The sequence below is a fragment of the Tachyglossus aculeatus genome, chromosome 19 (genome assembly GCF_015852505.1).
Source record: "Tachyglossus aculeatus isolate mTacAcu1 chromosome 19, mTacAcu1.pri, whole genome shotgun sequence".
Lineage (NCBI taxonomy): Eukaryota > Metazoa > Chordata > Mammalia > Monotremata > Tachyglossidae > Tachyglossus > Tachyglossus aculeatus.
This window is the reverse complement of record NC_052084.1, coordinates 2,313,035-2,339,456: the sequence shown is the minus strand read 5'-3', so window position 1 is coordinate 2,339,456 and position 26,422 is coordinate 2,313,035. Positions and strand designations below refer to the sequence as shown.

The window sequence follows — 26,422 nt, the reverse complement described above, 5'->3', positions numbered from 1 at the left end:
CACCCCCATTGGTCTCTCATATTTATCTATACACTCTGTTGCTTCCCGAGACCCGGAATTTACTTGAGGCCCTGCTTCCCCAACTAGATTGCAAACTCCCTGAGGACAGGAATCCTGTCCTCTGACTCTATCGGACTCTCCCATGCGCTTAGCACAGTGTCCCGAGCAGACGCTCAATAAGTCCGGGAAGCGGCCGAGGACTCACCTGCGACAACTTCATCTGCATGTGGGCGAAGACGTGAAGGAAGCCAACCACCGCATCCCAGAGTCGACTGTGCGCTAAACTCTGCTGATTCCCGGTGCACGGGCCCTGAGGGTGGACAACGAGACGGTCCGGTCAGTTCGGGTGCTCGATCCAGCCGGACGGCGGCAGAAACGTCGTCATGCCCTTGGGGGCCGAGTCCGGGTGGGACTCACTGTCTCAATCCCCGTTTTCCAGATGCGGTGCCTGGAAACGGTAGTTTCCGTTTCCAGTTTCCACTGGAAACTGGATGCGGTAGAGAAGCAGCGCGGCTCAGTGGAAAGAGCCCAGACTTTGGAGTCAGAGGTCGCGAGTTCAAATCCCGGCTCTGCCAATTGTCAGCTGTGTGACTTTGGGCAAGTCACTTCACTTCTCTGTGCCTCAGTTACCTCATCTGTAAAATGGGGATTAAGACCGTGAGCCCCCTGAGGGAAAACCTGATCGCCTTGTAACTTCTCCAGCGCTTAGAACAGTGCTTTGCACATAGTAAGCGCTTAATAAATGTCATAAAAAAAAAACTGAGGCACAGGGAGGCAAAGTGACTTGCCCTGGGACACCCAGCAGACAAGTGGCGGAGCCAGGATTAGAACCCGGCTCCCGGACCCGTTCTCTATCTACTGAGCCATGCTGCTTCCCCTGTGTGCTGAGGTGACCCCGCATCTCCCGAGTTCCCTATAGACTTCGGGAATGCCCTCAAAAAGTCGCGCTCTGCATCTTCCTATGTTGGGCCACGTCCGTCCCCTGGGGATGTTCAGTCTCTAGACCGTAATCTCGTTGTAGGCGGGGAATGCGCCTGTCTATTGTTCTCTCCTAAGCGCTGAGCACAGTGGGCGCTCAATAAATACCACCGAATGAAAGTTCATGGAGGTTTCCATGTCCCGATTTCCTTTTCGGAGGAGATGCCATGCACTACTAGCCAAAGAAAAGGATGGCCAGTTTACCTTTCATGCCGCTTTGGTTTAGTCTTTTCTGAGAGGGAAAGAGAGACACGGGACCCGTATATATGTATATACGTTTGTATGTATTTATTACTCTATTTATTTTATTTGCACATATTTATTCTATTTACTTTATTTTGTTAATATGTTTTGTTCTCTGTCTCCCCCTTCTAGACTGTGAGCCCGCTGTTGGGTAGGGACCATCTCTAGATGTTGCCAACTTGGACTTCCCAAGTGCTTAGTACAGTGCTCTGCACACAGTAAGCGTTCAATAAATAGGATTGAATGAATGAATGAAGGGAAAGAGAAGCAGTGTGGCCTAGTGGAAAGAGCACGAACCTAGGAGTCAGAGGACCTGGGTTCCCTCCCAGCTCTGCCACTTGCCTGCTGTGTAATAATAATAATAATAATGATGGTATTTGTTAAGTGCTTACTATGCGTAAAGCAGTGTTCTAAGTGCTGGGGAGGTTACAAGGTGATCAGTTTGTCCCACAGGAGGCTCACAGTTTTAATCCCCATTTTACAGATGAGGGAACTGAGGCACAGAGAAGTGAAGTGACTTGCCCAAAGTCACACAGCTGACAGTTGGGGGAGCCGGGATTTGAACCCATGACCTCTGACTCCAAAGCCCGGGCTCTTTCCACTGAGCCACGCTGCTTCTCTTTCTTTCTCTCTCTATCTCTGCACCTGCTGAGCCCTCAGCAGGTGTAAACTTGGGCCTGTCGCTTAACTTGTCTGGGCCTCAGTTACCTCATGTGCTACATGAGGATTCAATCCCTGTTCTCCCCCCTGCTTAGACTAGGAGTCCCATGTAGGGCCTGATGATCTTGTACCTTCCCCAGTGCTTAGTAGAGTGCTTGGCACCTAATAAGTGCTCAACAAATACCACAATTATTAGTGTTCCATAGTATTAAAGTGGTAAGGGAAGAGGAAGAAGGAGGAGAAAGGCATCCAAGCAGTGAGAAAGTGGAGGTGGTTAATTAAGAGACTAGGTTCTCTGTGGAAAGAGCCCGGGCTTTGGAGTCAGAGGTCATGGGTTCGAATCCCAGCTCTGCCACATGTGTGCCGTGTGACCTTGGGCAAGTCACTTCACTTCTCTGAGCCTCAGTTACCTCATCTGTAAAATGGGGATGAAGACTGTGAGCCCCACGTGGGACAACCTGATCACCTTGTATCCGCCCCCCCCCCCCCCCGTGCTTAGAACAGTGCTTTGCACATAGTAAGTGCTTAACAAATGCCATAATTAATTATTTTAGTCTTAATTTGGTAATATATGAGCTTCTTATTGCAAGCTTGCTTTTTGGGATGTTCACACTTTTTATTATTATTGTTATTATTATTATTATTGTACTTGTGAAGCACTTACTTTGGGCCAAGCATTGTTCTAAGCACTGGGATAATACAAGTTAATCAGATTGGACCCATTCCCCGTCCCACACGCGGCTCACAGATCAATCCAGGAGACTCTCTGAATTCTGGCCCTCAGAATAATAATAACAATAATAATGATGGTATCTGTTAAGCACTTACTAGGGGACAAGCACCATTCTAAGAGCTGGGGGAGATATGAGGTAATCAGGTTGTCCCATGTGGGGCTCACAGTCTTCATCCCCATTTTACAGATGAGGTAACTGAGGCACAGAGAAGTTCATTCATTCATTCAATCATATTTATTGAGCGCTTACTGTGTGCAGAGCACTGCACTAAGCGCTTGGGAAGTCCAAGTTGGTAACATCTAGAGACGGTCCCTACCCAACAGTGGGCTCACAGTCTAGAAGGGGGAGACAGAGAACAAAACAAAACACAGTAACAAAATAAAATAAATAGAATAAATATGTACAAATAAAATAGAGTAATAAGTTAAGTGGCTCGCCCAAGGTCACACGCCCAAGTGGTGGTGTAGGGATTAGAACCCACGACCTCTGACTCCCAAGCCCGGGCTCTTTCCGCTAAGCCACGCTGCTTCTCTGTTGCCACGCCGCGTCTCCGTGATCTGATGGCGTACGTGATACGTGTGAGGCGAAACCCTCTTCCATAGGGATGAAAAGCTTTCCTGGCTATCTCAGAAAACTACCACCAACCCCGTAGCCCCCCAACCCTCGTACCTGAATATATTCCGTGAGTGTATTGAAGACCTGCTTGGCCACTTGGATTGCTTTGGAGAAATTCCGCTGCCCCTGTTCATCAATCACATCTTTCCCGGAGTAATACCAGTAGAAGTCGCTGATTGATTCCTAGGAAACAAAGACCGGGCTCTCATTATCCCCACCCCCAGTCCCACTTTTCCATTTCTTTGTCCAAGCCGGCCTGGGCAACAGCAGACTCGGAAGCAGGTGGAAAGGTCCTTTACGAAATCAACCGGCGGTATTTACTGGGCGCTTACTGTGTGCAGAGCACTGTACTGAGCTCTTGGGAGAGTGTGATAGAACAGAGTTGGTAGACAAATTCCCTGCCCACAATGCGTTTACAGTCTACAAGGGGAGATAGATGATAAAATGAACTACGGATATGTACGTAAATGTTGCGGGGCTGGGGTGAGGTGATTTAAAGGGTACAAACCCAAGGGCGACTCAGAAGGGAGAGGAAAGAGCCTGGGCTTTGGAGTCAGAGATCATGGGTTCAAATCCCGGCTCCGCCACTTGTCAGCTGTATGACTTTGGGCAAGTCACTTAACTTCTCTGTGCCTCAGTTCCCTCATCTGTGAAATGGGGATTAGGACTGTGAGCCCCCCGTGGGACAACCTGATCGCCTTGTATCTCCCCTAGCGCTTAGAACAGTGCTTTGTACATAGTAAGCGCTTAATAAATGCCATTAAAAAAAAATGACTAAAGAAAGCATCGTCTAGTGGGCACTGGGTAAATGCTACTACCGCTGTTGCTTCTAGTGAGAATGAGGATCAAGTAGAAGGAAAAAGATCGATGCGTTTCAAGTTGGAGCTTTATGTTCTGTCCTTCAGGAAGAAACGTCACAGGGCAACCTGCAAACGTCTGAGAAGACGGGAGGAATTAGACAGCCCGATAGGTAAGCGCCGTTAGGGAGGAGATCACCTCCAAGAAGCTGTCAATCCTATTTATTGAACTCCTACCATGTGCAGAACCCTGAATTAAGCCCCTGGCAGACTTAAATAGACCAATAGGATTCCTGGTTTTAAGGAACTTACAACTTATTCTATTTCATGGTGGTTTTTTGGAGGGGGACTCCAGCAAATTCGGTTGGACATAGTCCCTGCCCCATATGGGGCGCCCAGTTTCGATCCCCATTTGACAGATGAGGGAACTGAGGCCCAGAGAACTGAAACGACTTGCCCCAGGTCACACAGCAGACATGTGGCGGAGCCAGGATCAGCGTTTCAGTGGCCACAAGTGTGGGAAGGACTTTACGAACCTGAACCCTCAGAAGGTAATCCACCGTAGAGATGATGATGTTGACAGTGGTGTTGTTTCCTGTCTGCGTGCGCAGGTAATTCTGGAAATCTAGAAGCAAACAGACAGTTACAGCAGGGCGGGGGGCTGTCTCCCGTCAGATCCCATCGACATTCAGCACAGGGAGGTGAAGGTTTTGGTCTACTCGTTCAGAGATCAAAAAAGAGACACGCTAGGCTCCTCCGGCCCACCTCCCCCGTTGGATGGAAAGTCCCTCGCGGGTTGAGAATTGGTCTGCTCTTGAACCCTGGCATGGGGCTGGGTGTCCCTTGCATCCTTGAATCCTTGGAATCATGCCAGGGTAGCACGAGGTCACCTTTCTTAATTATATCTGGACATTGCCCTGGGGGAAAGGGCTCTCGGGGTGACCGAGACAACTGCCCAGGCCGATGCCGTGGGCTGCCTCCGAAATGAAGGTCTCAGACCTCCCAACTCTCCCTGGCTCATTTGTGTCTCAAGGCCAACAACCTCAGGCATGCTTTCTGCAGGAAAACCCCCACTCCTGTGGATTTGCCTGAGGAGGAATCGCTCGCGGTTTTGTGTATTGTTTTAGGGTTTTTTATGGTATTCGTCATACACTTTTCTAAGCACCAGGGTAGGTACAAGTTAATTAAGTCAGACGCAGTCTCTGTCCCGCGTGGGGCTCACAGTCTACGTGGGAAGGAGAACAGGCATTTAGTCCCCACTTTACAGCTGAGGGAACCGAGGCCCAGAGTAGTGAAGTGACTCTCCCGAGGTCTCACAGAGAGCAGCTGGCAGAGCCAGGATTAGAACCCAGATCCTCCAACTCCCAGGCCCGGGATCTTTCCACTAGACCCCACTGCTTCTCTTTTTTGACCATCAGACGCTTCAAGTACCATGTTCCCGAGGGCCAAAGGAGTGGTAGAATTTTATTTTCCAATTCTTGCCTCAGCTCAGCGGCTGATGCCCTGATCACCACCCCCTCGCCCGCGGACCGATCGACGCTCTGCTCTCCGTTCTGACGGGCTTCCGCCTCTCGCCGGCCCTGTCCACCCACCTGAGTTGTGCCCCTCGCACAGCAGCTGGAGGAAGCGAAAGAGGTCACAGGTGAATTCGTCATCCTGCAGCACCTTCTCTCCTGCAAAGAGGCCGAAACGGACCAGCCGAGTGAAGCCCTGCGTTTCACCCCCGCCCTCCATGGCCCGTGCAGGCCCATCTCCCGGTTACATGTTGTGTTTTCTTGTACATCTTTTGTTTTGTTGTCTGTCTCCCCTTTCTAGACTGTGAGCCCGTTGTTGGGTAGTGACCATGTCTATATGTTGTCGACTTGGACTTCCCAAGCTCTTAGTACAGTGCTCTGCACACACTAAGCGCTCAATAAATACGACTGAATGAATCTCCTCCAAGAAGACTTCCCTGACCAAAACCCCCTTTCCTCTTCTCCCACTCCTTTCTGCGTCACCCTAACTTGCTCCCTTAATTCATCCCCCGCAACCCCACAGCACTTATGTCTATATCTGTCATTTATTTATTTCTGTTAATGTCAGTCTCCCACTCTAGACTCTAAGCTCACTGTGGGTAGGGAATGTTTCAGTTTATTTTTATATTATACTCTCCCAAGCGCTTAGTACAGTGCTGTGCACACAGTAAGTGCTCGATAAATGCAATGGACTGAACTTACAGACTGAAGACAGCAATCAACTGAATCCCATTTTGCATCCTAAGAACTTCCTCTCTGAAGCCCCGCGGGGGCTGGCAGGGAATAAAAAATGATAATAATGATGATGGCTTTTGTTAAGCGCTTACTATATGCCAGGGACTGCATTAAGCGCTGGGACAGATACAAGCAAATGGGGTTGGACACAGTCCCTGTCCCCCATGGGGCTCAGAGTCTGGAGCCAGGATTAGAAACCAGGTACTTCTGACATGCAGGTGGGCTTTCTATCCATTAGGCCACACTGGGGTGAAGGAGATGAAATATGGTTTCAGAACACAGCTGGCCCCGGTGAGACTAAGTGATTTGATACCAGCGCAGAAAAAACAGAGAGCAGCAACTGATTCCACAGAACAGGAGGCAGAAAACCTACGCCGGTTCAAAATTCAAACTGCACGCAAACCCCGGCACTTTCCAAAAAGAAAGGGAGAAGCAGGAGTTGAACTTAAGGGTAGTAGGGAAAAGTCTCTTAGAATAAGTCTTTTGAAAGGCAATTGCCCCTATTCCTTTAATCGCTGAGAATTTAATCCTACTCAGCTTTCCATACTACATTCCCAGCTATTAATAATAATAATAATAATAATTACGGCATTTATTAAGTGCTTACTATGAGCCAAGCACTTTCTAAGCACTGGGGTAAATACAAGGTAATCAGGTTGTCCCTCAGGAGGCTCACAGTCTTAATCTCCATTTTACAGATGAGGTCACTGAGGCACAGAGAAGTTAAGTGACCTGCCCAGAGTCACACAACTGACAATTGGCGGAGCCGGGATTTGAACCCCTGACCTCTGACTCCAAAGCCCGGGCTCTTTCCACTGAGCCACGCTGCTTAGAGACAACAAAATAGGACTGGCTTAAATCTCCTACTTTACAGCAATCGGAAACTGGAAGGAAGATCTATCTTATGCCCTTAACAAGCACGATTCCTGGATAATCTCTTCACCACATCCCTCCCACAATTCCAGGGGCGGGCGGTTGTGATTTGAGGAAGGAGGGCATCACAGAAGTCAGGGAAGCAGCCCATAATTCAGGCTGGTTCAGGGGGTAAAATCAGGTTCTAGCCACAGATGTACCCTGCTGAGTTTCACTGCCGCCTCGTCCTTATCCAGTGCCCCTCTTGTAGGTCATCATCATCATCATCATCAATCATATTTATTGAGCGCTTACTATGTGCAGAGCACTGTACTAAGCGCTTGGGAAGTACAAATTGGCAACATATAGAGACAGTCCCTACCCAACAGTGGGCTCACAGTCTAAAAGGGGCCTTAGTGCCTCTGGTTTCAGGCTGGTTCCCTTCTCCTCTCAGACAATGGCACTTGCCCTCTCTCTGTTCCTGCTGAGGGAGTCTTAACTGGTTTAACCTCTCTTCAACTCAGAGACGACCCGCCTCAAAAACGTAGCTAGATTTCCCTCAGTCATTCAAAAAACCCCTCAAATTGTCGTCAATCTTCACCCTCACCACGGCAGTGACCCCCCGGTGCCCACGTGGTCCAACACGGCTCAGCGATGAGCCAAGTCCTGACCAGATAAAGACTTGCTTCCCTCTTTGGCTACAATGTGCCAACTCCCAGGGGACTACAGCCACGTCCGCTGAGATGTCGCTGGTTTCTGGAAGGTGGAAACGGGAAAGAAGGGTGTTGGTGACCTTTTCTCTTCCTGTGGGTCGTACCTGATCCCTCTTCTGTGACCATGCCCAGTCCTTCGGCCTTGTTCTGCCGCTCGAACGCATTCAGGTCCAGGACGCTGAGAATAGAAAGGCAGGACGGCTCACACCCCTGGCCGAGAGAGAGACGTTCGCGCACTCCAGCCTCTGGAATACTCCGAGGACTTGAGCGGAAGATGATCGGGAGAGAACGAGTGTGTGCCCCAGTACCTGAGCCTTAAAAACTCTTCTTCAAACCGGGAGCGAGAATCTCCCTCTGTTCGGGTCCCTCCCTGAGGGCAAGTTCGGCAATTTGGGATTGCCACAAGCTCTCCCCCATTCCGGGAGACCACAGCCCCTCAAGAGACTCTTTTTTTAAAAAAAGAAATGGTATTAGTTAAGCGCTTACTATGCGCCAGGCACTGTTCTGAGCGCTAGGGTAGATACAAGCTAATCAGGTTGGACACAGTCCCTGTCCCACGTGGGGCTCACGCTCTTAATTCCCTTTTTGCAGATGAGGTAACTGAGGTCCAGAGAAGTACCATGACTTGCCCAAGGTCGTACAGCAGACAACTGGCGGAGCCTGGACTAGAACTCAGGTCTTTCTGATTCCCAGCCTATGTTCTATGACTCAACCCTTACGCTCCCAGGAGCTCAAGGCGATCAAGGGATGGAATGTTCTCACCTGCATGACTGCATAAGACCAGCGAGACTCTGGAAGAAGCCTACGTCCTTCTTCTCCTTGAGGTAGTCCAACATTTTCTAGGAGGAGGCCAATAAATAGTAAGTCCACTCTACACTCTAGACCATAAGCTCCTTGTGGGCAGGGAACTCACCTACCAACTCTGTTCTGCTGTGCTCTCCCCGGCACATAATAATCCTTCAATCAATGGTGCTGACTGAGCACTTACCGTGTACAGAGCATTGGACTGAGGGCTTGGAAGAGCGCAGTAGAGTGAAGTTGGTGGATGCATTTCCTAGCCACACCAAACTTACAGTCTAGAGTTTCGTTCAGTGTTCTGCACATAGTAAGCGTTCAATAAATACGACTGACCGACTGACTAGCTTAGAGGCCATCCATTGATTAACTGATCCCCACCACCCCAGAATACACGTCGCTGAGGTAGACGAGACCCGGCCACCATTTGGACTTTTCCCCATTCCGCCAGAAACATCAGTTTTTCGCCTCATCTCCTGCCCGTCCATCCTCCACCCCCGTCACGGCCCGGTTACCTGCTGGACGGTGGAATTCCCTCCATTCAAGATGGCGATCCCGAGCTTCAGGGTCGCCGCCACCATGGGTCCCGTGTCACCTTGGAAACAAGGAGCCAGGCTCTTTTGAGCGTTTGGAATCAGTACTATGCACCCCGCCCTCATAAAGATGATTGACCCGGCTAGCTGGTTCAGATCTGAGGAGATCATGAGGAGTGAAAATCAAAGCAGTGCAATCTACTGGAATAATAATAAAAGTAGGTAAATGCTAAACAAATACCACAATTATTATTATTATTATTATTATTATTATTATTATTATTATTATTATTATTATTATTATTATTACTGGAAAACCCCTGGGGCCTGCCGGAAGCCTGCACCGTAAGCTCCCCTCTAGACTGTAAACCCTCCTCTAGACTGAAAGCTTGTTACGGGCAAGGTACATGTCTGCCAATTGTTATATTGTACCCTCCCGAGCACTTAGCACAGGGATCTGCACATAGTACGCACTAAATAAATACCACTGATTGATTGATGATAGTGTCAGCTCTGCTGGGTGACCCCAAGAAAGTTGCCTAAACTCTCTGGGCCTCAGTTACTTCATCTGCCAAATGGGGATCAAATCCCTGACCGTCCCCTCCGCCCCCACCCCAGGGGATGGCACTTAATAAGCACTACAGACTTACTGTCATCATCATCATCATTATTATCATTAATTAATAAGGGGTCAGTTAATAAGCACATGGCATTAAGTACTACGGATTTACTATTATCATTATTATTGTTGACTAATAAGGGGCCAAGTGGGGGTCAAATAACCATCCCCGCCCCAGCATTTAGCACTTGGTAAGCACTATATTCTTATTATCATTATTATTATCGATGAGGAGCCAAATAGGGATCCAATAACTGTCCCTGTCCCAGTGGTTGGCACTCAGTAAACACTACATACAGAAAGCACTCCATAGATACCATAGCACCGTGCTTTGCATGTAGCGGGCGCTCAACAAATCAACTAAATGAATGAATACCTCCAGATGATCATCATCATTATCATTATTGAGAAGCAGCGTGGCTCAGTGGAAAGAGCCCGGGCTTTGAAGTCAGAGGTCATGGGTTCAAATCCCGGCTCTGCCAATTGTCGCTGTGTGACTTTGGGCAAGTCACTTAACTTCTCTGTGCCTCAGTTACCTCGTCTGTAAAATGGGGATTAAGACTGTGAGCCCCCCTTGGGACAACCTGATCACCTTGTAACCTCCCCAGCTCTTGGAACAGTGCTTTGCACATAGTGCTTAATAAATGCTATTATTATCATTGATCAATAAGGGGGAGTGCATTTGACCCTCAGCAGGCCGCCGGACAGAGCAGTGGGAAGACCCGCGGAGCGTAGTGCAAGCGCTTAGTACAGTGCTTTACACACGGTAAGCGTTTGATAAATATGATGCAATGAATGAGGGGAGGAGAGGATAGGATGGTGGTGATCCTCCCCCCGGGCCTGACCTTTGCCAGCACTGATAGTCTGCAGCACCATCTCGGCGGCTCCTCGTTCGTGCAGTCTGGCTTGCTGGTACAGAAGCTTCTGTTTCTCCATTTCTTTCTCCTGAACACAAAACCCCAAGCGTTCACCAGGCAGCCCGCGGGAGGGGCAGCCCTGAAATTCCTCGAGCCCGCGGTTCTAGCCGTCTCCTGGCGGACGGACGGGCTCTATGACAGCATCGGCCCCCGCTTTTTCGCAAGCGAGGCAACTGAACCAACGTGCCCAGCACCGACGCCTTGGTGTCCTCCCCCAGTCCCTCCTACTTGAGGGCATTCCTGGAGGGCGGGTGCTTAAGGGAGAGGAATTTTTTTCCCAATCGGACACGGCCGGATCGGCCTCCCCATGCCTTTAGCGCCTTTTTTGGTCTAATGAAAGCTTCCTCCCTCCTCAGACCTGCCCCATTTCGAGCCGTCCCCCGAAACTGCTAGGCAAATAGCTTCGAGGGCTGCCCGCCTAGTCCACCCGCGCCGAATCACCAAATCGCTTATTCTGAGCCATCGCGGCCTTCGACCCAAATGGACAGGCCCGCCGGGAGGTGGATTTTTGACCTCAAAATGGACACGGGGGAGACCCCCCCACCATCTCCTGGCCCCCCACAAGGAGAGACGACTGCGTTGTGCCTTTATATTTTGCATTCTCTAGCATGGCGGTTACTGGAGCAATGATGGGCGTTGATTCGGTCCCATTGAAAAATACCACTGAAAACATAAGGAGGAAAAATCAAACCGGAAAATAGAAAGGCACGGTGAGTCCGAGACAGGTTCGACCATTGGCCGGAGCACTGAGGGCGGGGATCGCGACCGACTCTGTCACGTTGTACTTTCCCAAGCGCTTAGAGCAGCGCTCTGCGCACAGTAAGCGCTCAGTAGATACCACCGATCGACCGATTGGTCGGGCCGGCCTGGGCGATCTAAGCTGCAGAGTGGACGTGGCATAGAGCCTGATGGACTCTCCCTGCCCCTCCCGCCCCCCGTCGCGATGGGTGGTTGGTACAGAAGCTTTAGTCAATGGGACATGAACCGTCAATTAGTATCATGTCCGGAAAAACACAGCGGCCAGAACATGTGCGACCTAAGAGCAGAGACAGCGGCAGCGAGAGGGAGCCGGGATATCAGCCGTACGCTTTCCATCTAAAGTTCGGACGGTAGCCACCGGGAGATGGAAGAGGTTTAAAGAAATGAAGGCTAGCTCGTTACGGAATGTGAAAAAGGAACGGGAACTCAAAAGGCGGCGAGGGGTGGGGAGGGGGGCGGTGGAAGAGAGAGATAGGCTCGAATGATGGAGGGGGAATCCCCCCCAAAATAAAAAAAAATCAACGAAATAAAATCTTCAAATCAAAAGCAACCAACACAGACATCGATGCCGTTACCAGAGAGGTGTCGCTGAGGCTGGCAAATTTGTCTCTTAAATCTTTGATAATATCACGCTGCGGAAACAAAATCGATCAGGGGTTTGGGTGTTTAACCCCTCCCCTCCCGCCCCCCGCTTCCACACTACAGTTAGCGCTCCAGTGGGCAAATCGTAGTCCCGCTGAAGTGAGGTGAAGGGGGCTGGATGGAGACACGGAAATGGGGAAAAGAAAAATTAAATTAAAACGGAAATGGGGCAGTTCTGCTGGTTAGGTAGCCATGCTGACGTCTGAAAGGTTCGCCTTCATGTTTAAACCTCTTCCCGCGTGGTCAAGAACAAAACGAAAACAAAGCCGCACGCGCACGCACGCACACACACTCAACTCCACGACCACCACAGCACGGTTTCAGCAAAACGGAAAGAGAGAATCCTCGCATCTGCTCCTCGGGTGACCCACGGCCTTGACGACGACCGTCCGATTCTTCTCCCGAGGCCCAACGGCCTCCGACTTCCTCTCCGGTGCCTGAGTCCTCTCTGACCGCCCGCTTCTCAGGCTAAAGAATTCGCCTTTCGCTTAGGCAGGCCCTTTGGGCCAGAGAGGGTTGGGATAGCAGAAAGTCACCCGAGTCCCGTCCTGTCATCACAGACAGGTGACAGGAAGGGGATGGAAAGAAATGATGCACCCGCCCCACCCCCCCCGGCTCCCAAACACCGCCACCACCACCAAAAGACAGTCATCAAGAGAGAGAAGAAGGCCCAAGAAGATGGAAGATAAGGCGGCGGCAACTCAAAGCGACTCCTCCTCTCCACCGGTGGTCTTCCAGAAAATTTGAATGCGCGGAGCAGATGTGCTGGGCACGGCTGGATCGTCTACCTTGGGCATGGGCCTCATCACACATCACGGACCTTGACGGGAGAGGGTGGAAAGTGTGTTGCCGTTCTGTCGGAGCGGGCAAATGCTAAAGAGCGGCATTCTGGCTCTATACGGGACTGCTCTACAGGCCTGGGTGACGGTGATTTGATGGGGGAGTAGATCTGCAGAAACCGTGGTTGACCGGAAGATGCGAAACCCCGAGGGCACCTGTTCTCACGGTCCGCTAAAATCAACCCCCAACTGGGTGACGACGACACGGTTCGACCGAGGCAGAAGGCCCTATGTGTGATCCTGCAGCATCGCCGCTGCAGTGTATTCTGGGAGAATCCTCTTGGAAGCTGGTCCCCTTGGCCAACTAGTTGAGTCATGGTCCTCCTCTACCCTTTCGGCCCCCCAGGACCACTGGGAGCCTCCCACTCCTCCTCTCACCGCCACGGGGACAAGGGTGGGTGACCAAATGAAGCAGTGAGAAGCGGAGTGGTCTAGTCATTATAGCCCAACTCTGCGAGTCAGAAGGACCAGGTTCTAACCCCAGCTCTGCCACTCATCTGCTGTGTGACCGTGGACAAGTCGCTCTGCCTCTCCGTGCCTCAGTTACCTCATCTGAAAAACGGGAGTGAAGAGTGACACTTGACACCTGTCTCCATGTTTTGTTTTGTTGCCTGTCTCCCACTTCTAGACTGTGAGCCCGTTGTTGGGTAGGGACCATCTCTATATGTTGCCAACTTGTACTTCCCAAGCACTTAGTACAGTGCTCTGCACACAGTAAATGCTCAATAAATACGATTGAATGAATGACTGAATGAATGAATGAATGTGAGCCCCATGTAGGATAGGGACTGTGTCCAACCTGATTTGCTTGTATCCAACCCAGTGCTTAGGACAGTGAATGAATTTATAAATTATAACCTCCCCACCACTTAGAACAATGCTTTGCACATAGTAAGCGCTTAATAAATACCATTATTATTATTATTAGCCCACTGTTGGGTAGGGACCGTCTCTATATGTTGCCAACTTGTACTTCCCAAGCACTTAGTACAGTGCTCTGCACACAGTAAATGCTCAATAAATACGATTGAATGAATGGCATACGGTAAATGCTTAACAAATACCACAATTATTATTATTTTTAGAGCATGCTGCCTGGAGTTCTCTAATTCAATTTCTTCTTCCAAGCACTTAGTACAGTGCTCTGCACACAGTAAGCGCTCAGTAAATAAGCCTGATTGATTGACCGATTCTTCCAAATAGCTGGTGCCTGAACAACCAGAGAATTGTAAAAAAAAAAAAAAAAAAGGGATCGATGGACCTCTTTATATTTCACCGAACACCCAGAATTTGACTGTCAGCACGAAAAGCCAAACCTCTCATTTCCCCATCCTATTCTCCCTCTTCAGTGTCACCTTGGTTCCTTAGCCAACTAGGCACTTTGAGATAACGTCTCACCACTTCATCCCCTCAGCACTTACGGACAGATCCTTATACTCTGCTGCTTCTCCCCTCCGTAATTTACTTGAATGTCTTCTAAACTGTGAGCCCGCTGTTGGGTAGGGACCGTCTCTATATGTTGCCAACTTGGACTTCCCAAGCGCTTAGCACAGTGCTCTGCACACAGTAAGCGCTCAATAAATCCGATTGAATGAATGAATGTCTCCCCCTCCAGACTCATTGTGGGCAAGAAGGTGTCTGTAATACTGGTATATTGTCCTCTCCCAAGCACTTAGTACAGCGCTCTACACATAGTAAGCTCACAATAAATACAACTGACTGTCTACCTGCTTTCTCATTGTCCCTACCACCCCATGTACTACGGACGGGAATGAAACAGTGTGAATGACACTGCGCAGATCACCCCGGCCCGGAGGGGACCCACCCGGGGGGTGGCAGTCACTGTCCCCAGTGTTGGGGATCGTGCCCCTTTCCCCCAACAAGCAACCTGGGCGTGGGTTGGAGCACAGAAAGATCGGCCCTGTGGTCCAGAGAAACTGATAAAACGTGCCGGATGAAGAGAGGAACACAATGCCCAGGGAGCAGCCATGAGTCGTCTCTATCAGGATGTGGCCAGGAATGCTTCTGAAAGCTGGCTTCAATCAGAATTGCAGGATTGTGCTCAACTCTGCATGAGTAGTTCATTGGCAAAGTCGTGCGACCTTGGGCAAGTCACTTCACTTCTCTGGGCCTCAGTTCCCTCATCTGGAAAACGGGGATGAAGACTGTGAGCCTCACGTGGGACAACCTGATTACCCCAGCGCTTAGAACACTGCTTAGCATATAGTAAGTGCTTAACAAACAAATACTAACATTATTATTATTGGCATTACACAGGGAAACAATTAATTGGCCACTGTTTTAAAGTGATGCCGTTGTTTCCTGGAAAGGCTGATCTTCACGCAACCGCACAACGATTCTGTTATCTGTGCGATGCCAAGGAGAAAGCACTGGTCAGCCCGGAAGGCTTGAAACAAGCTCTTTCGTTTTCCGCAAACCTCGCGGATTTCACCTGATGTGACAGCAGCCACATATTTTTAAACAATTTTCCTCAGAACTCCTTATCTCCTATTAGAGCAACAATTACTACAACATGCATCTTAATAACACGTGTCTTGGCAGCAACACAACTACTGTGCTGTGAGAGGAATGCCTGCCCAGGATTGTAAGCTCCTTGAGGAGAGGGATCACGCCTACTAACTGTATTGTAATCTCCCAGGCACCTACTACAGTGCCCTAAATGGCTCAGTGCCCAGCGCTTAGAACAGTGCTTTGCACTTAGTAAGTGCTTAATAAATGCCATTATTATTATTACTATGGATTGATTGATTATAGAATTCATCCAACCTTATTTATTGAGCACTTTCTGTGTGCAGAGCACTGTACTAAGCACTTGATTAAATCATACCAGTGAAATGCCTTTCACTCAGTACTGCAGTGATGGTAAAACTTTGCTATACTCTCCCAGACACTTAGCATAGTGCTCCGCACACAGTACCTGTACGCTGCTTAAGAGCAGAGACTGTGTTTACTAACTCTATCATACTCTCCCAGGTGCTTAGGACAGTGCTCTGCACATAATAAGCACTCAAATGGCACAACTGATTCAGACTTCTGAACCCGTTTTACAATAACTGGATAGGGTGTCGAATAAGACCAGGGCACATAACAAATACCATTAAAAAAAAAAAAGGCCAAGGGGACAGCCACTTTGCTGTCCCAAAGGTAAATGACGGAAATATTAGACGACGCTCAAAGATGGTTTCCCTGGCTAAGGGAATATTTGTCCGCGAGCCGGCCCGTCGCAGTTTCCGACGATTAATTCTTTCGGAGAGCAAGAAGGGCAGGTGATGAACCATCCTGCCACAGACCACGGTTGGCGGCGGGAGCCAGGAGGCCACGTTTCGTCGGCCTTCCTCAGAAACAAATCCCAGAAGTTGCGCCTACAAAGGGAAATGCCACAGAGAACTGAAACTGGGACCCAGACATATACACACACACAGAGATAGAGTTTTACCTTGCTGCGTTGCGATCCTGTGACCTTAAGGAAGGGCGAGGACAAGAAAGAGCAGTGAACGGCGGGGGGCCACAGAATTGATTTGAAGACAAACTGAGAGACTGAACAACATGAGGAAGTCTAACAAACAATAGGCTTTGTTGCTCAAACCGCCCTTTTTTTTTGGGTGGGGGGGAAATCAAATACATTTGGGTCTTCTATTCACACAACGCAAACCCTGTTGTTTCTTAGAGACCAACGTTGCCCAGGAATTTCAGCTTCCTGTTTGAGTTTTGTCCTCATTCGGCAGTCCTCGATTGATTTTCCTCAGAACCTCTCTCCTGAGCTTCAACCGAAATAATGTGTGCTACCCAGCGATTCTGACTACACTCCCGATCTCTTCCCTTCTCCGTGAGAGTGGAAGCTCCTCGAGGGCAGGGAATGTGTGTCTTGTTTCAGCTGTGCTCTCCCAAGCGCTTATCCCAGTGCTTTGCACTCAGTAGGCGCTCGATAAATACCCTCGAAGGACTGATCCCCTTCTACTTTGCTAGATTTCATTTTATCGAGGGACTCCTTTCCAATTGCGAATTCAGAACTCCAGAAGCCTGACACAGAGGACGGTCCTTGCGGGGGAAAGAATGATCTGGTTCCTTTTAATTCTTTCTGGGATTTTTTTTTTTTCATGGAAATGGACCCAGCAGATGAAAAAGGAGGGTAATTAGTAGAGCGGAGTTTTCAGAGTCAGTTGCCCAGTGTGGGAAATCAAGACTTCCCCACTTCTCTCTTCATCTTTGAACACCCGGAAAGCGCGCGAGGGTGAAACGTTTCCGAGTAGGGGGGAGCTGAGGGGGTGGACTGAGAAGCAATGGGGGAGGAGGGGGGACCCCCAAGGCCAAAGTGGCCAAAGGGGAAGGCACGTCTGAGCAGCGGTTCTGAGCCCGTGGGCCGGACTTGGGGAGTGACTGGGCCCTAGCCGGGATTTTTCTTCAGCCTCAGCTGACGGCGGGGACGGTGGGGAAGGGTAGGGGGTTTGGGGGCTCCTCAACCCAGCTGCGGACATGCAGTTCATAGACACGATAAGCTGCGGGAAGCCGTGAAGTGAGAAACGGAAATGTCAGGTCCGAGGTGTGAAATAATGGTCGGCGGGGGCGGGGTGGGAGGGGGAGAGCACGGGGAGGAAGGGGGGAGAAAAAACCGAAAGTCCGGCTTACTTCAAAACTCTTGACTTCCTCTTCGCCATTGTCATCTTCCTCATCGTGGCAGCTCTGATTCCGTGGTAAGAGGAGGAAGGAGGGGAGGGTGAGTTAAAAGAGGAAGGGAAAGGCTAATGTGCTTATAGCTTTATCGTGAGGGTTTTGAGGCCATCTCAACCTTCCAACTTGTACTTCCCAAGTGCTTAGTACAGTGCTCTGCACACAGTAAGCGCTCAATAAATATGATTGATTGATTGATTGATTGTGTTCAGCCGGGTTTTCCCCTCTCTGCCGGGGAAACCAGACTCCACCCTCCCAACTGTGTCTCTTCTGGGACCACCCATGTGGCATCTTCGCCAAGGAGTTTGGGCCCACCCCCTACCCCCCTTTAGCCTCAAGAGATTATGGTGTCGAATTTATGAGAAGTCGCATGGCCTAGTGGATAGAGCCCAGGCCTGGCAGTTGGAAGGTCATGGGTTGTAATCCAACCCATTTAATAATAATAATGATATTTGTTAAACTTACTATGTGCCGGGCACTGTACTAATCGCTGGAGTGGATACAGGCAAATTGGGTTGGATGCAGTTCCTGTACCGCATAGGGCTCACAGTCTTCATCCCCATTTTGCAGATGAGGTAACTGAGGCCCAGAGAAGTGAAGCAACTTGCCCCAGGTCACACAGCAAACAAGTGGCAGAGCCGGGATTAGAACCCATGACCTTCTGACTCCAAGGCCCTTGTTTCTATCCCGCTGCACTTCTGATGCGTCAGTTTCTAATCCCTTCTCCCCACATCCACTCTTCCATTATGAGCCCGCTGAGGGATGGGGACTGCGTCCAACCTATCTCATATCTTCCCCAGTGCTTAGAACAGCGCCTGGCACAAAATAAGCCATTAACAAACACCATAATAATAATTATTATTATTATTTGCAGTCAGTTTGTCTCCCCGGTACACTGCGAGATGCTTGTGGGCAGCAAATGTACCTTGCTGCCCATTTTCTCTCCCGAACACTTAGTATAGTGCTTTGCCCTTCACTCAGGAGATGCTCAACAAATACCCCTGACTGACTGACGGTGCAATGCAGGTGTTCCCCAGGGAAACGGGAAGAGAAATGAATTGAGAGAGATGAGCCAGACGGCACAGGACCACTGTCCCATCAGCAGAATGCTTTTGAAAACATCCTGGGACGTCTTGGGGATTTGGGTCTTCCTGGAGCTTGACGGGAAGTTGGGGATGGGGAAGAGGCCTCAAGGGGAGCCACCGATCGACATTATTTATTGTGGAGAAGAAAGAGCATAACCTGGAGGTAGTGGGGAGGAGCTCTTCCTTTTGACAGCACCAAGTGGAAGCCAAATATCCAGGGATGTTTTCCCCAGGGTGCATCGGCAGGACCGATACTTTCGATCAGAGGTATTTATTGAGCGCTGACTGTGTGCAGAGCACTGGACTAAGCGCTTAGCAGGGTGCCTCGCACTCAGTAGCTGCTCATTAAATAGTGCTGATTGGCTGGCCCATTGATAATTCACATATTCTCCATACAAACGGGAAGAGAAATGAGTCGACAGAGACCTTCCCAGACTAAGGCCTCATCTCCTCTTCTCCCACTCCCCTCCATGTCTCCCTTGCCCTTGCATTTAGACCTTCAATTCACCCCTCCCTCAGCCCTACGGGATTTCTGGGGAAAGTCAACGTGTCTTAGTGGAAAGAGCCTGGCCTTGGGAGTCGGAGGTCATGGGTTCAAATCCCGGCTCTACCACTTGTCAGCTGTGTCAGCTTAACTTCTCTGGGCCTCAGTCACCTCATCTGTAAAATGGGGACTAAGACTGTGAGCCCCACGTGGAACAACCTGATCACCTTGTATCTATGCCAGCGCTTAGAACGGTGCTTGGCACGTAGTGAGCGCTTAACAAATACCATCATCATCATCATTCTGTACATATCCATAATTTCCTTCTTTATATTAATGTCCATCTTCCCCTCTAAACGTTAATCTCATTGTGGGCAAGGAATTGTTATCTATCAACTCTGTTATAGTATGTTCTCTCGAGTGCTTAGTACAATGCTCTGCATATAGTAAGAGCTCAATAAATACACCTGACTGATTGACAGAGACGAGCCAGAAGGCGCAGAACAAAGTCCTAACCAACAAAATAATTCCACCTAAAAGCCCTTTCCGCCAGTTACCAAAACAGCTGAAAAATTCTTTACATCTTTAAGCCAAGACCGTGAACCCCGAAGGAATTAAGGGCAGTTTGCATGAGGGCTTGCTGCCCAAATCAAATCCTTAATCAATCGATCGTACTTACTGAGCGATTCCTGTGTGCAGAGCACTATACTAAGCGCTTGGGAGAGAACAATCTTACTTCTCTGCGTCCCAGTTCCCTCATCTGCAAAACGGGGATGAAGACTCGCGAGCCCCATGTGGGACACGGACTGTGTCCAACCCGACTAGTTTGTATCTATCCCTGGGGCTTAGTAGAGTGCCTGGCACATAGTAAGCGCTTAACAAATACCATAAAAAAATGACAGTCAGACACATTCCCTGCCCCACTGCGAGTTTACAATCTAGAGGGAGAAACGGAGTCATCGGGACCATCATTCTGCTTCGTGGGGAACAACAGAGAGAAAATCCGTTCGAGAAGATAGTTACCTGGGCCATAATATCTGCATAGGCCATGTACAGGAAATCTTCCTCCAGTTTGCTGTGGAAAAGAGAGGAAAATACCACCAACGCCACCTCTGTGTACACGTGCGTCTCAACATAAAACCCCTTGCCTGAAAAGGCGCTTCGCTATGGGGTCAACGAAGCGAACAAGCCTAAAAGATGAGAGCAACAGCTCAACGCCCTCCCTGCTCTTGGATTCTGGATCTACTGCTAATTCTCAAGGTGATTTTGGAAGCTGCTGAATGAGGAAAGAGGAGCCACTGAAAGTCTGGCAGGGAAACACGGCATGGATGAGAAGCAGCGTGGCTTAGTGGCAAGAGCACTTCTAGACTGTGAGCCCATTGTTGGGTAGGAACCGTCTCTATATGTTGCCAACTTGTACTTCCCAAGCACACAAGAAGCGCTCAATAAATACGATTGAATGAATGAATGAATGAAAGAGCACGGGCTTGGGAGTCGGAAGATGTGGGTTCTAAACCCGGCTCCGCCACTTGTCTGCTGTGTGACCTTGGGCGAGCCACTTAACTTCCCTGTGCCTCAGTGACCTCACCTGTAAAATGAGGATTAAGAATGTGAGCCCCGCGTGGCACAACTCAATTACCTTGGATCTACACTTAGCCCTTAGAACAGTGCTTGGCATGCAGCGTGGCTCAGTGGAAAGAGCCCAGGCTTGGGAGTCAGAGGTCATGGGTTCAAATCCTGGCTCTGCCAATTGTCAGCTGTGTGACATTGGGCGAGTCACTTCACTTCTCTGGGCCTCAGTTACCCCATCTGTAAAATGGGGATCAAGACTGTGAGCCCTCCATGGGACAACCTGCTCACCTTGTACCTCCCCAGTGCTTAGAACAGTGCTTTGCACATAGTAAGCACGTAATAAATGCCATCATTATTATTATTATTATTATTATAGTAAGCGCTTACCAAATACCATTATTATTATTATTATTGAGGACCTGTCATTAGCTGAGGTCTGGAATTGGGTTTCCTCCTGTTTTGTATGTTAATGAAGCAACTTTTGGATGAGTGATTTTGGGAAATGAGGTTTTTGGGAAAAACATGGCCTCCAAAGAGTGCTAGTTCAAGAAGGGGAGATTCATCGGGGTGATTTTGGCCTTGGAAATTCCTCCCCGTCCCTCATCCGGGATGGATAAGGCCATTTGTCCCATCACAGAGGGAGCAGGGCCTGTGTCCCATCACAGGAATGGGAGTCGGGAGACTTGGCTTTGGGTCCCAATTCTGCCACTAATCTGCTGGGAGACCTTGGGCAAGTCACGACCTCCTGGGGCCTCGGTTCCCTCATCCGTGAAATGGGGATAAGATCCCTGCTTTCCCTCCCTCTTAGGCTGTGAGCCCCGTGGGGTAGGGGAAATCAACCCCAGTGCTTCACCCAGTGCTTGGCTTGGGATAATCATTTGTTATACTGCATTATTAATAAGTGTTGCTTCTCTGAATGGATCATCGTCAATAAAGTGTTCTTTGACTGACTGTTCCTTTTCCGAGGACACTCCGGTGGGCTCCACAGGGGGAGAGACCTCAGTCCGCCCTCCCCCAGTTCAGCAGCTGAGGGAAGCAGAGGGGTTCCCTGACTCTGCCTTGGTGAACAAAAAGACCCCCTCCCCATCTTTCCTCCCTCCCACCCTCCTCCATCTCCAGCCCCTTCCGGGGATCACAGGCCTTCCAGGGACCCGCTCCCGGCCCCAGGAGGCTGTTTAAATTGGGGAAGCATTTTAGGTTTCATAGTTTCATCTTCCCTCTGGTGTCCGTCCCCAGCCCCATCCCGGTCTCGCCCCAATTCTGAGCCCGGGACTGTGTCTAACTCTCTCCCGGGAATTGTTCCCCAGGATTTTCGGTGGAAATTAAGCCCACCCTAGGCGCTGAATGAATCCTGCCGCTGCTTCTGCCGCATCTGAGGAAGTAGCCACACCTCTTCCACCCTCACCCCCTGGCATTTTGGGGGCACACGGGGCGGTTCCCAGGGGCCTTGACCACTTACCACTTCTCAGTCAGCGCAGTCCTGCTGAACAGGAGGATGATCTGGTGAAGTGGGTCCACTCTCCGGGAGGCCTCGTCCTCCTCGGGCGGCTTGGTACCCGGCTTCTACGGGGACAGGCGGAAAACAAATCGGGAAATTTCGCATGGAGAAATTCATTCATTCATTCCATCGTCTTCATTGAGCACTTACTGTGTGCAGAGCACTGAACGGAGCACTTGGGAGAGTATAACAAGAAACTGACACATTCCCTGCCCACAACGAGCTTACAGTCTACAGAGATCCCCCTCTGTGGGTTAAATGGCTGACTGGAAGCTCATTGTGGGCAGGGAATGTGCCAGGTATATTGTTATATTGTCCTTTCCCAAACGCTTAGTACAGTATTCATTCATTCATTCAATCGTATTTATTGAGCACTTACTGTGTGCAGAGCACTGTACTAAGCACTTGGGAAGTACAAGTTGGCAACATATAGAGATGGTCCCTACCCAACAGTGGGCTCACAGTCTAGAAGGGGGAGATAGAGAACAAAAAAAAAGTATTAACAAAATAAAATCAATAGAATAAATATGTACAAATAAAATAAATAGAGCAATAAATAGGTACAAACATATATACATACATACAGGTTATAACCACCCCAGCACTTAGTACAGTGCCCGGCACACAGTAAGCACTTAACAAATACCACGATTCTTCTTATTACAGTACTCTGCACACAGTAAGTACTCAATGAATGCGATCGACAGACTGACTGACATAGTAATGATGGTATTTGTTAAGCGCTTACTATGTGTCAAGCATTGTTCTAAGCACTGGGATAGATACAGGCTAGTCAGGTTGGAAACAGGCCCAGTCCCACGTAGGACTCACAGTTGGGGGAACTGAGGTCCAGGGAAGTGAAGTGACCAAGGTCACCCAGCAGACAAGTGCAGGAACCGGGATTAGAACCCAGGTCCTTCTGAGACCCAGGTCCGTGCTCTATCTGCTACGCCCCGCTACTTTTAGACTGTGAGCCCACTGTTGGGTAGGGACTGTCTCTATATGTTGCCAACTTGTACTTCCCAAGCGCTTAGTACAGTGCTCTGCACACAGTAAATGCTCAATAAATACGATTGATTGATTGCTTCCTATTGAGGACATGACCTCCACAGCCTAGGGATTAGAAGGCTGAAATTAAACCTACCCGGGAGCCCCTGGTCTTAGTCTTACAGAGAAGCAGCGTGGTTCAGTGGAAAGAGCCCGGGCTTTGGAGTCAGAGGTCATGGGTTCAAATCCCTGCTCTACCACTTGTTAGCTGTGTGACTTTAGGCAAGTCACTTCACTTCTCTGGGCCTCAGTTCCCTCATCTGTAAAGTGCGGATTAAAACTGTGAGCCCCCCATGGGGACAACCTGATCACCTTGTAACCTCCCCAGGATTTAGAACAGTACTTTGAACATAGTAAGCACTTAACAAATACCATTATTGTTATTATTATTATTATTATTATTAGTCATTTGGAACACGGACCAGCGTGGCCTAATGGAAAGAGCACAGGCCTGGGCAGAACTGGGGTTCTAATCCTGACTCTGCCACTTGTCTGCTGTGTGACACTGGGCAAGCCATGTCACTTCTCCAGGCCTCTGTTTCCTCATCAGTAAAATGGGGATTTAATACCTATTATCTCCCTCCCTCTTAGATTGTGAGCCCCATGTAGGTCAAAGACTGTGTCTGGCCTGATTATATTGTATTTACCATAGCATTGAGAATAGTGCTTGGAACATAATAAATGCTAGAAAAATGTCATGCTATTATTATTATTATTACTATGCAGATGGAACCATTAGGAGGGTGATTTCCACCAGACAAGGGTTGGTTGCTGGTCTCCTCTGTCTGTCATGGGCTTCTTTTTTGCAAGGACCATCAGTGGATGTTTTTTATGTTAAAAAGAGTTACTTTCTACCCTTCATTTGAGCACTTTACTCAATAGTGCAAATATCTCTCGCTTGTTGGTTTAAAATGTGGGTGATAGCCTTTAAAAAGAGGGCAATGGGTAATCCAACATGGCAGCAAGCTACAAACACCCTACCTTGTTCCGAGTGCTGATTAATGATGATTTCCTTGGAAAATTGAAAATCACATTTTTTCCCTCCAGTTAGCCAATGGCCTCATCCAGGACTTGATGGCATTTGCTAAAATCCCTTGACTCCCTCTGCCTTTTCGCACCAGGCTCCCCTTGGAGCTCCGTGCCTCTCCCCAAAAAACCTACCGCCAGATCCTCAATCAGCTTATCTTCGAAGTAATGCTCTTCGGTTTCGATCCAAGACTTTTCATAGCCCTGGAGGAAGAGGTTGACGGCCCGGTGTCTGGAAAAGAGATTTCAGAACCATTGATTCCTTCACCCCTGAGGTGGCTGTGTGACGGCCGACTCGAGTTCGGGCCGAATTGGACGTACACTAACGGGACAACGGCGAAAGAAAAAGACGCTTGAGCGACTCTGTTTGACAACCTTCAGCGACACTGCAGCATCTTGAGCCCCTTCCTTCCTCTCCCCCTCGTCCCCCTCTCCATCCCCTGTCTTACCTCCTTCCCTTCCCCACAGCACCTGTATATATGTATATATGGTTGTACATATTTATTACTCTATTTATTTATTTATTTATTTTACTTGTACATTTCTATCCTATTTTATTTTGTTGGTATGTTTGGTTCTGTTCTCTGTCTCCCCCTTTTAGACTGTGAGCCCACTGTTGGGTAGGGACTGTCTCTATGTGTTGCCAATTTGTACTTCCCAAGCACTTAGTACAGTGCTCTGCACATAGTAAGCGCTCAATAAATACGATTGATTGATTGATTGATCTTGGGAAATAGGGAGTCGACGGCTCCTCAGTGTGAGCCAGACTCCCGGACTTCTGACAAGACCTGAGTGTCTACAGTTGGGGCTGAAAAGATCCAAAATGGCAGCTCTCCGGCCTGCCAACTGTCCCCTTTCACGTCTCTCTGACGCTTTTTTCTCTTCTCTTTTCACTTTTCTCTCTCAGTGTTTCTCTCCGACACCTGTCCCCAACCTCTGAAATCCCTACCAGCTTGAAGAGCCCCCGTTAAATCCTATTCAGGCCCACCCCTTCCCGTGACGGAGCCTCCGGCGATCGGCTCTCACCTCGGCAGGTTGTACAGCGGGGCCATCCGGAAGCAGGCCACCACCGCTCTCTTCCTTTGCTTGGACAGCAATTTATGCCACACGGCCTTCTTAGACCGCTGAGGGTGCTCCACCTGAGGTGGAAAGCAGAGCACTAGATCACCACCGAGCCACAACAGACCCCAAACCGGACGATGGAGCTCAAGACGGAAGTCCTGTTCCACGACCATCAGTGGGAGACCCACGTCTTGACCACAGCTGAGCCTGTTTCAGTCGACCCTCACAATGACCTTTTTCTCCAACGCTCTGCGCCTCAGAAGCCAAGCCAACTCTAGCCAGAATACCCCCACGAAGGAAATACCAGACCATGCCCTGGTTCACCATCCGGCCATGAAAATCCTCTCTTTCTTTTGGAAAAACACAGTTTGACCCCACCCCCTAAAATCCACCTCAGAAGCTAGCAGCACCGGGGATTTTAATCCCACTTTTTACGGGGGAGGCTCTTCCAACATCTCAGAGCATTACCAAGAGAGAGACGAGCGGCTGAAGAAAACACTGGCTTGGCTTCCGAGGCAGAGAATTAGAGGAAGGAGAGAGGAGTTTCATTAGGTTAGCAAAGTGTTAAAAAAAGACTACTAAATCGCTCAACTAAGTTACTCGATTCAAACGGCAAAGAAGTCAGAGCAGTCACACGTGCAACAGAAGTAGATGAATGATTAGAGACCCTGATGATTAGAGATCTGATGATTAGAGACCGTAATAAGTTAAACTCGATATATTAGCTAGAGGAGGGACCGAGCAGACTAGTTTTCTTCAGCACCGAGAGGAAAATCAGAGACCACCACCCGTTTTATATAAAGGCAGGCAACCCCCAAAGAAACTGTCAATGAACTGGCAACGTCTATGCGATTCAACTCTGTACTTCCCATACTGTAATATCTCCGGCCCATATATGTCGGTTTCTGAAAGAGAAATAAAGATGGGGAGTTAGATTGGGACTTTCCAGGCTACCTCAAAACGCTGGAGACTAAAATAACTAAGCCACATTGGATATCACAGTTTCAGGTCTTG

At 49.3% G+C, this 26,422-nt stretch overlaps 1 protein-coding gene across 1 annotated transcript in view; it reads right to left on the bottom strand.

The window, feature by feature from the left end:
* Positions 1 to 26,422, bottom strand: part of RYR2 (ryanodine receptor 2) — a 307,123-nt gene that overhangs the window by 39,522 nt on the left and 241,179 nt on the right. Inside the window, exons 75-88 of the mRNA XM_038761058.1 lie at positions 26,278 to 26,313; positions 25,373 to 25,485; positions 24,482 to 24,578; positions 22,235 to 22,338; positions 20,227 to 20,278; positions 17,593 to 17,646; positions 10,634 to 10,733; positions 9,152 to 9,231; positions 8,604 to 8,680; positions 7,946 to 8,019; positions 5,620 to 5,700; positions 4,564 to 4,652; positions 3,285 to 3,413; positions 206 to 310 (exon numbers count right to left, since the gene is read on the bottom strand). Of these exons, the coding sequence (XP_038616986.1) occupies positions 206 to 310; positions 3,285 to 3,413; positions 4,564 to 4,652; positions 5,620 to 5,700; positions 7,946 to 8,019; positions 8,604 to 8,680; positions 9,152 to 9,231; positions 10,634 to 10,733; positions 17,593 to 17,646; positions 20,227 to 20,278; positions 22,235 to 22,338; positions 24,482 to 24,578; positions 25,373 to 25,485; positions 26,278 to 26,313 (1,191 nt within the window). The remainder of the gene's footprint in view (positions 1 to 205; positions 311 to 3,284; positions 3,414 to 4,563; positions 4,653 to 5,619; positions 5,701 to 7,945; positions 8,020 to 8,603; positions 8,681 to 9,151; positions 9,232 to 10,633; positions 10,734 to 17,592; positions 17,647 to 20,226; positions 20,279 to 22,234; positions 22,339 to 24,481; positions 24,579 to 25,372; positions 25,486 to 26,277; positions 26,314 to 26,422) is intronic.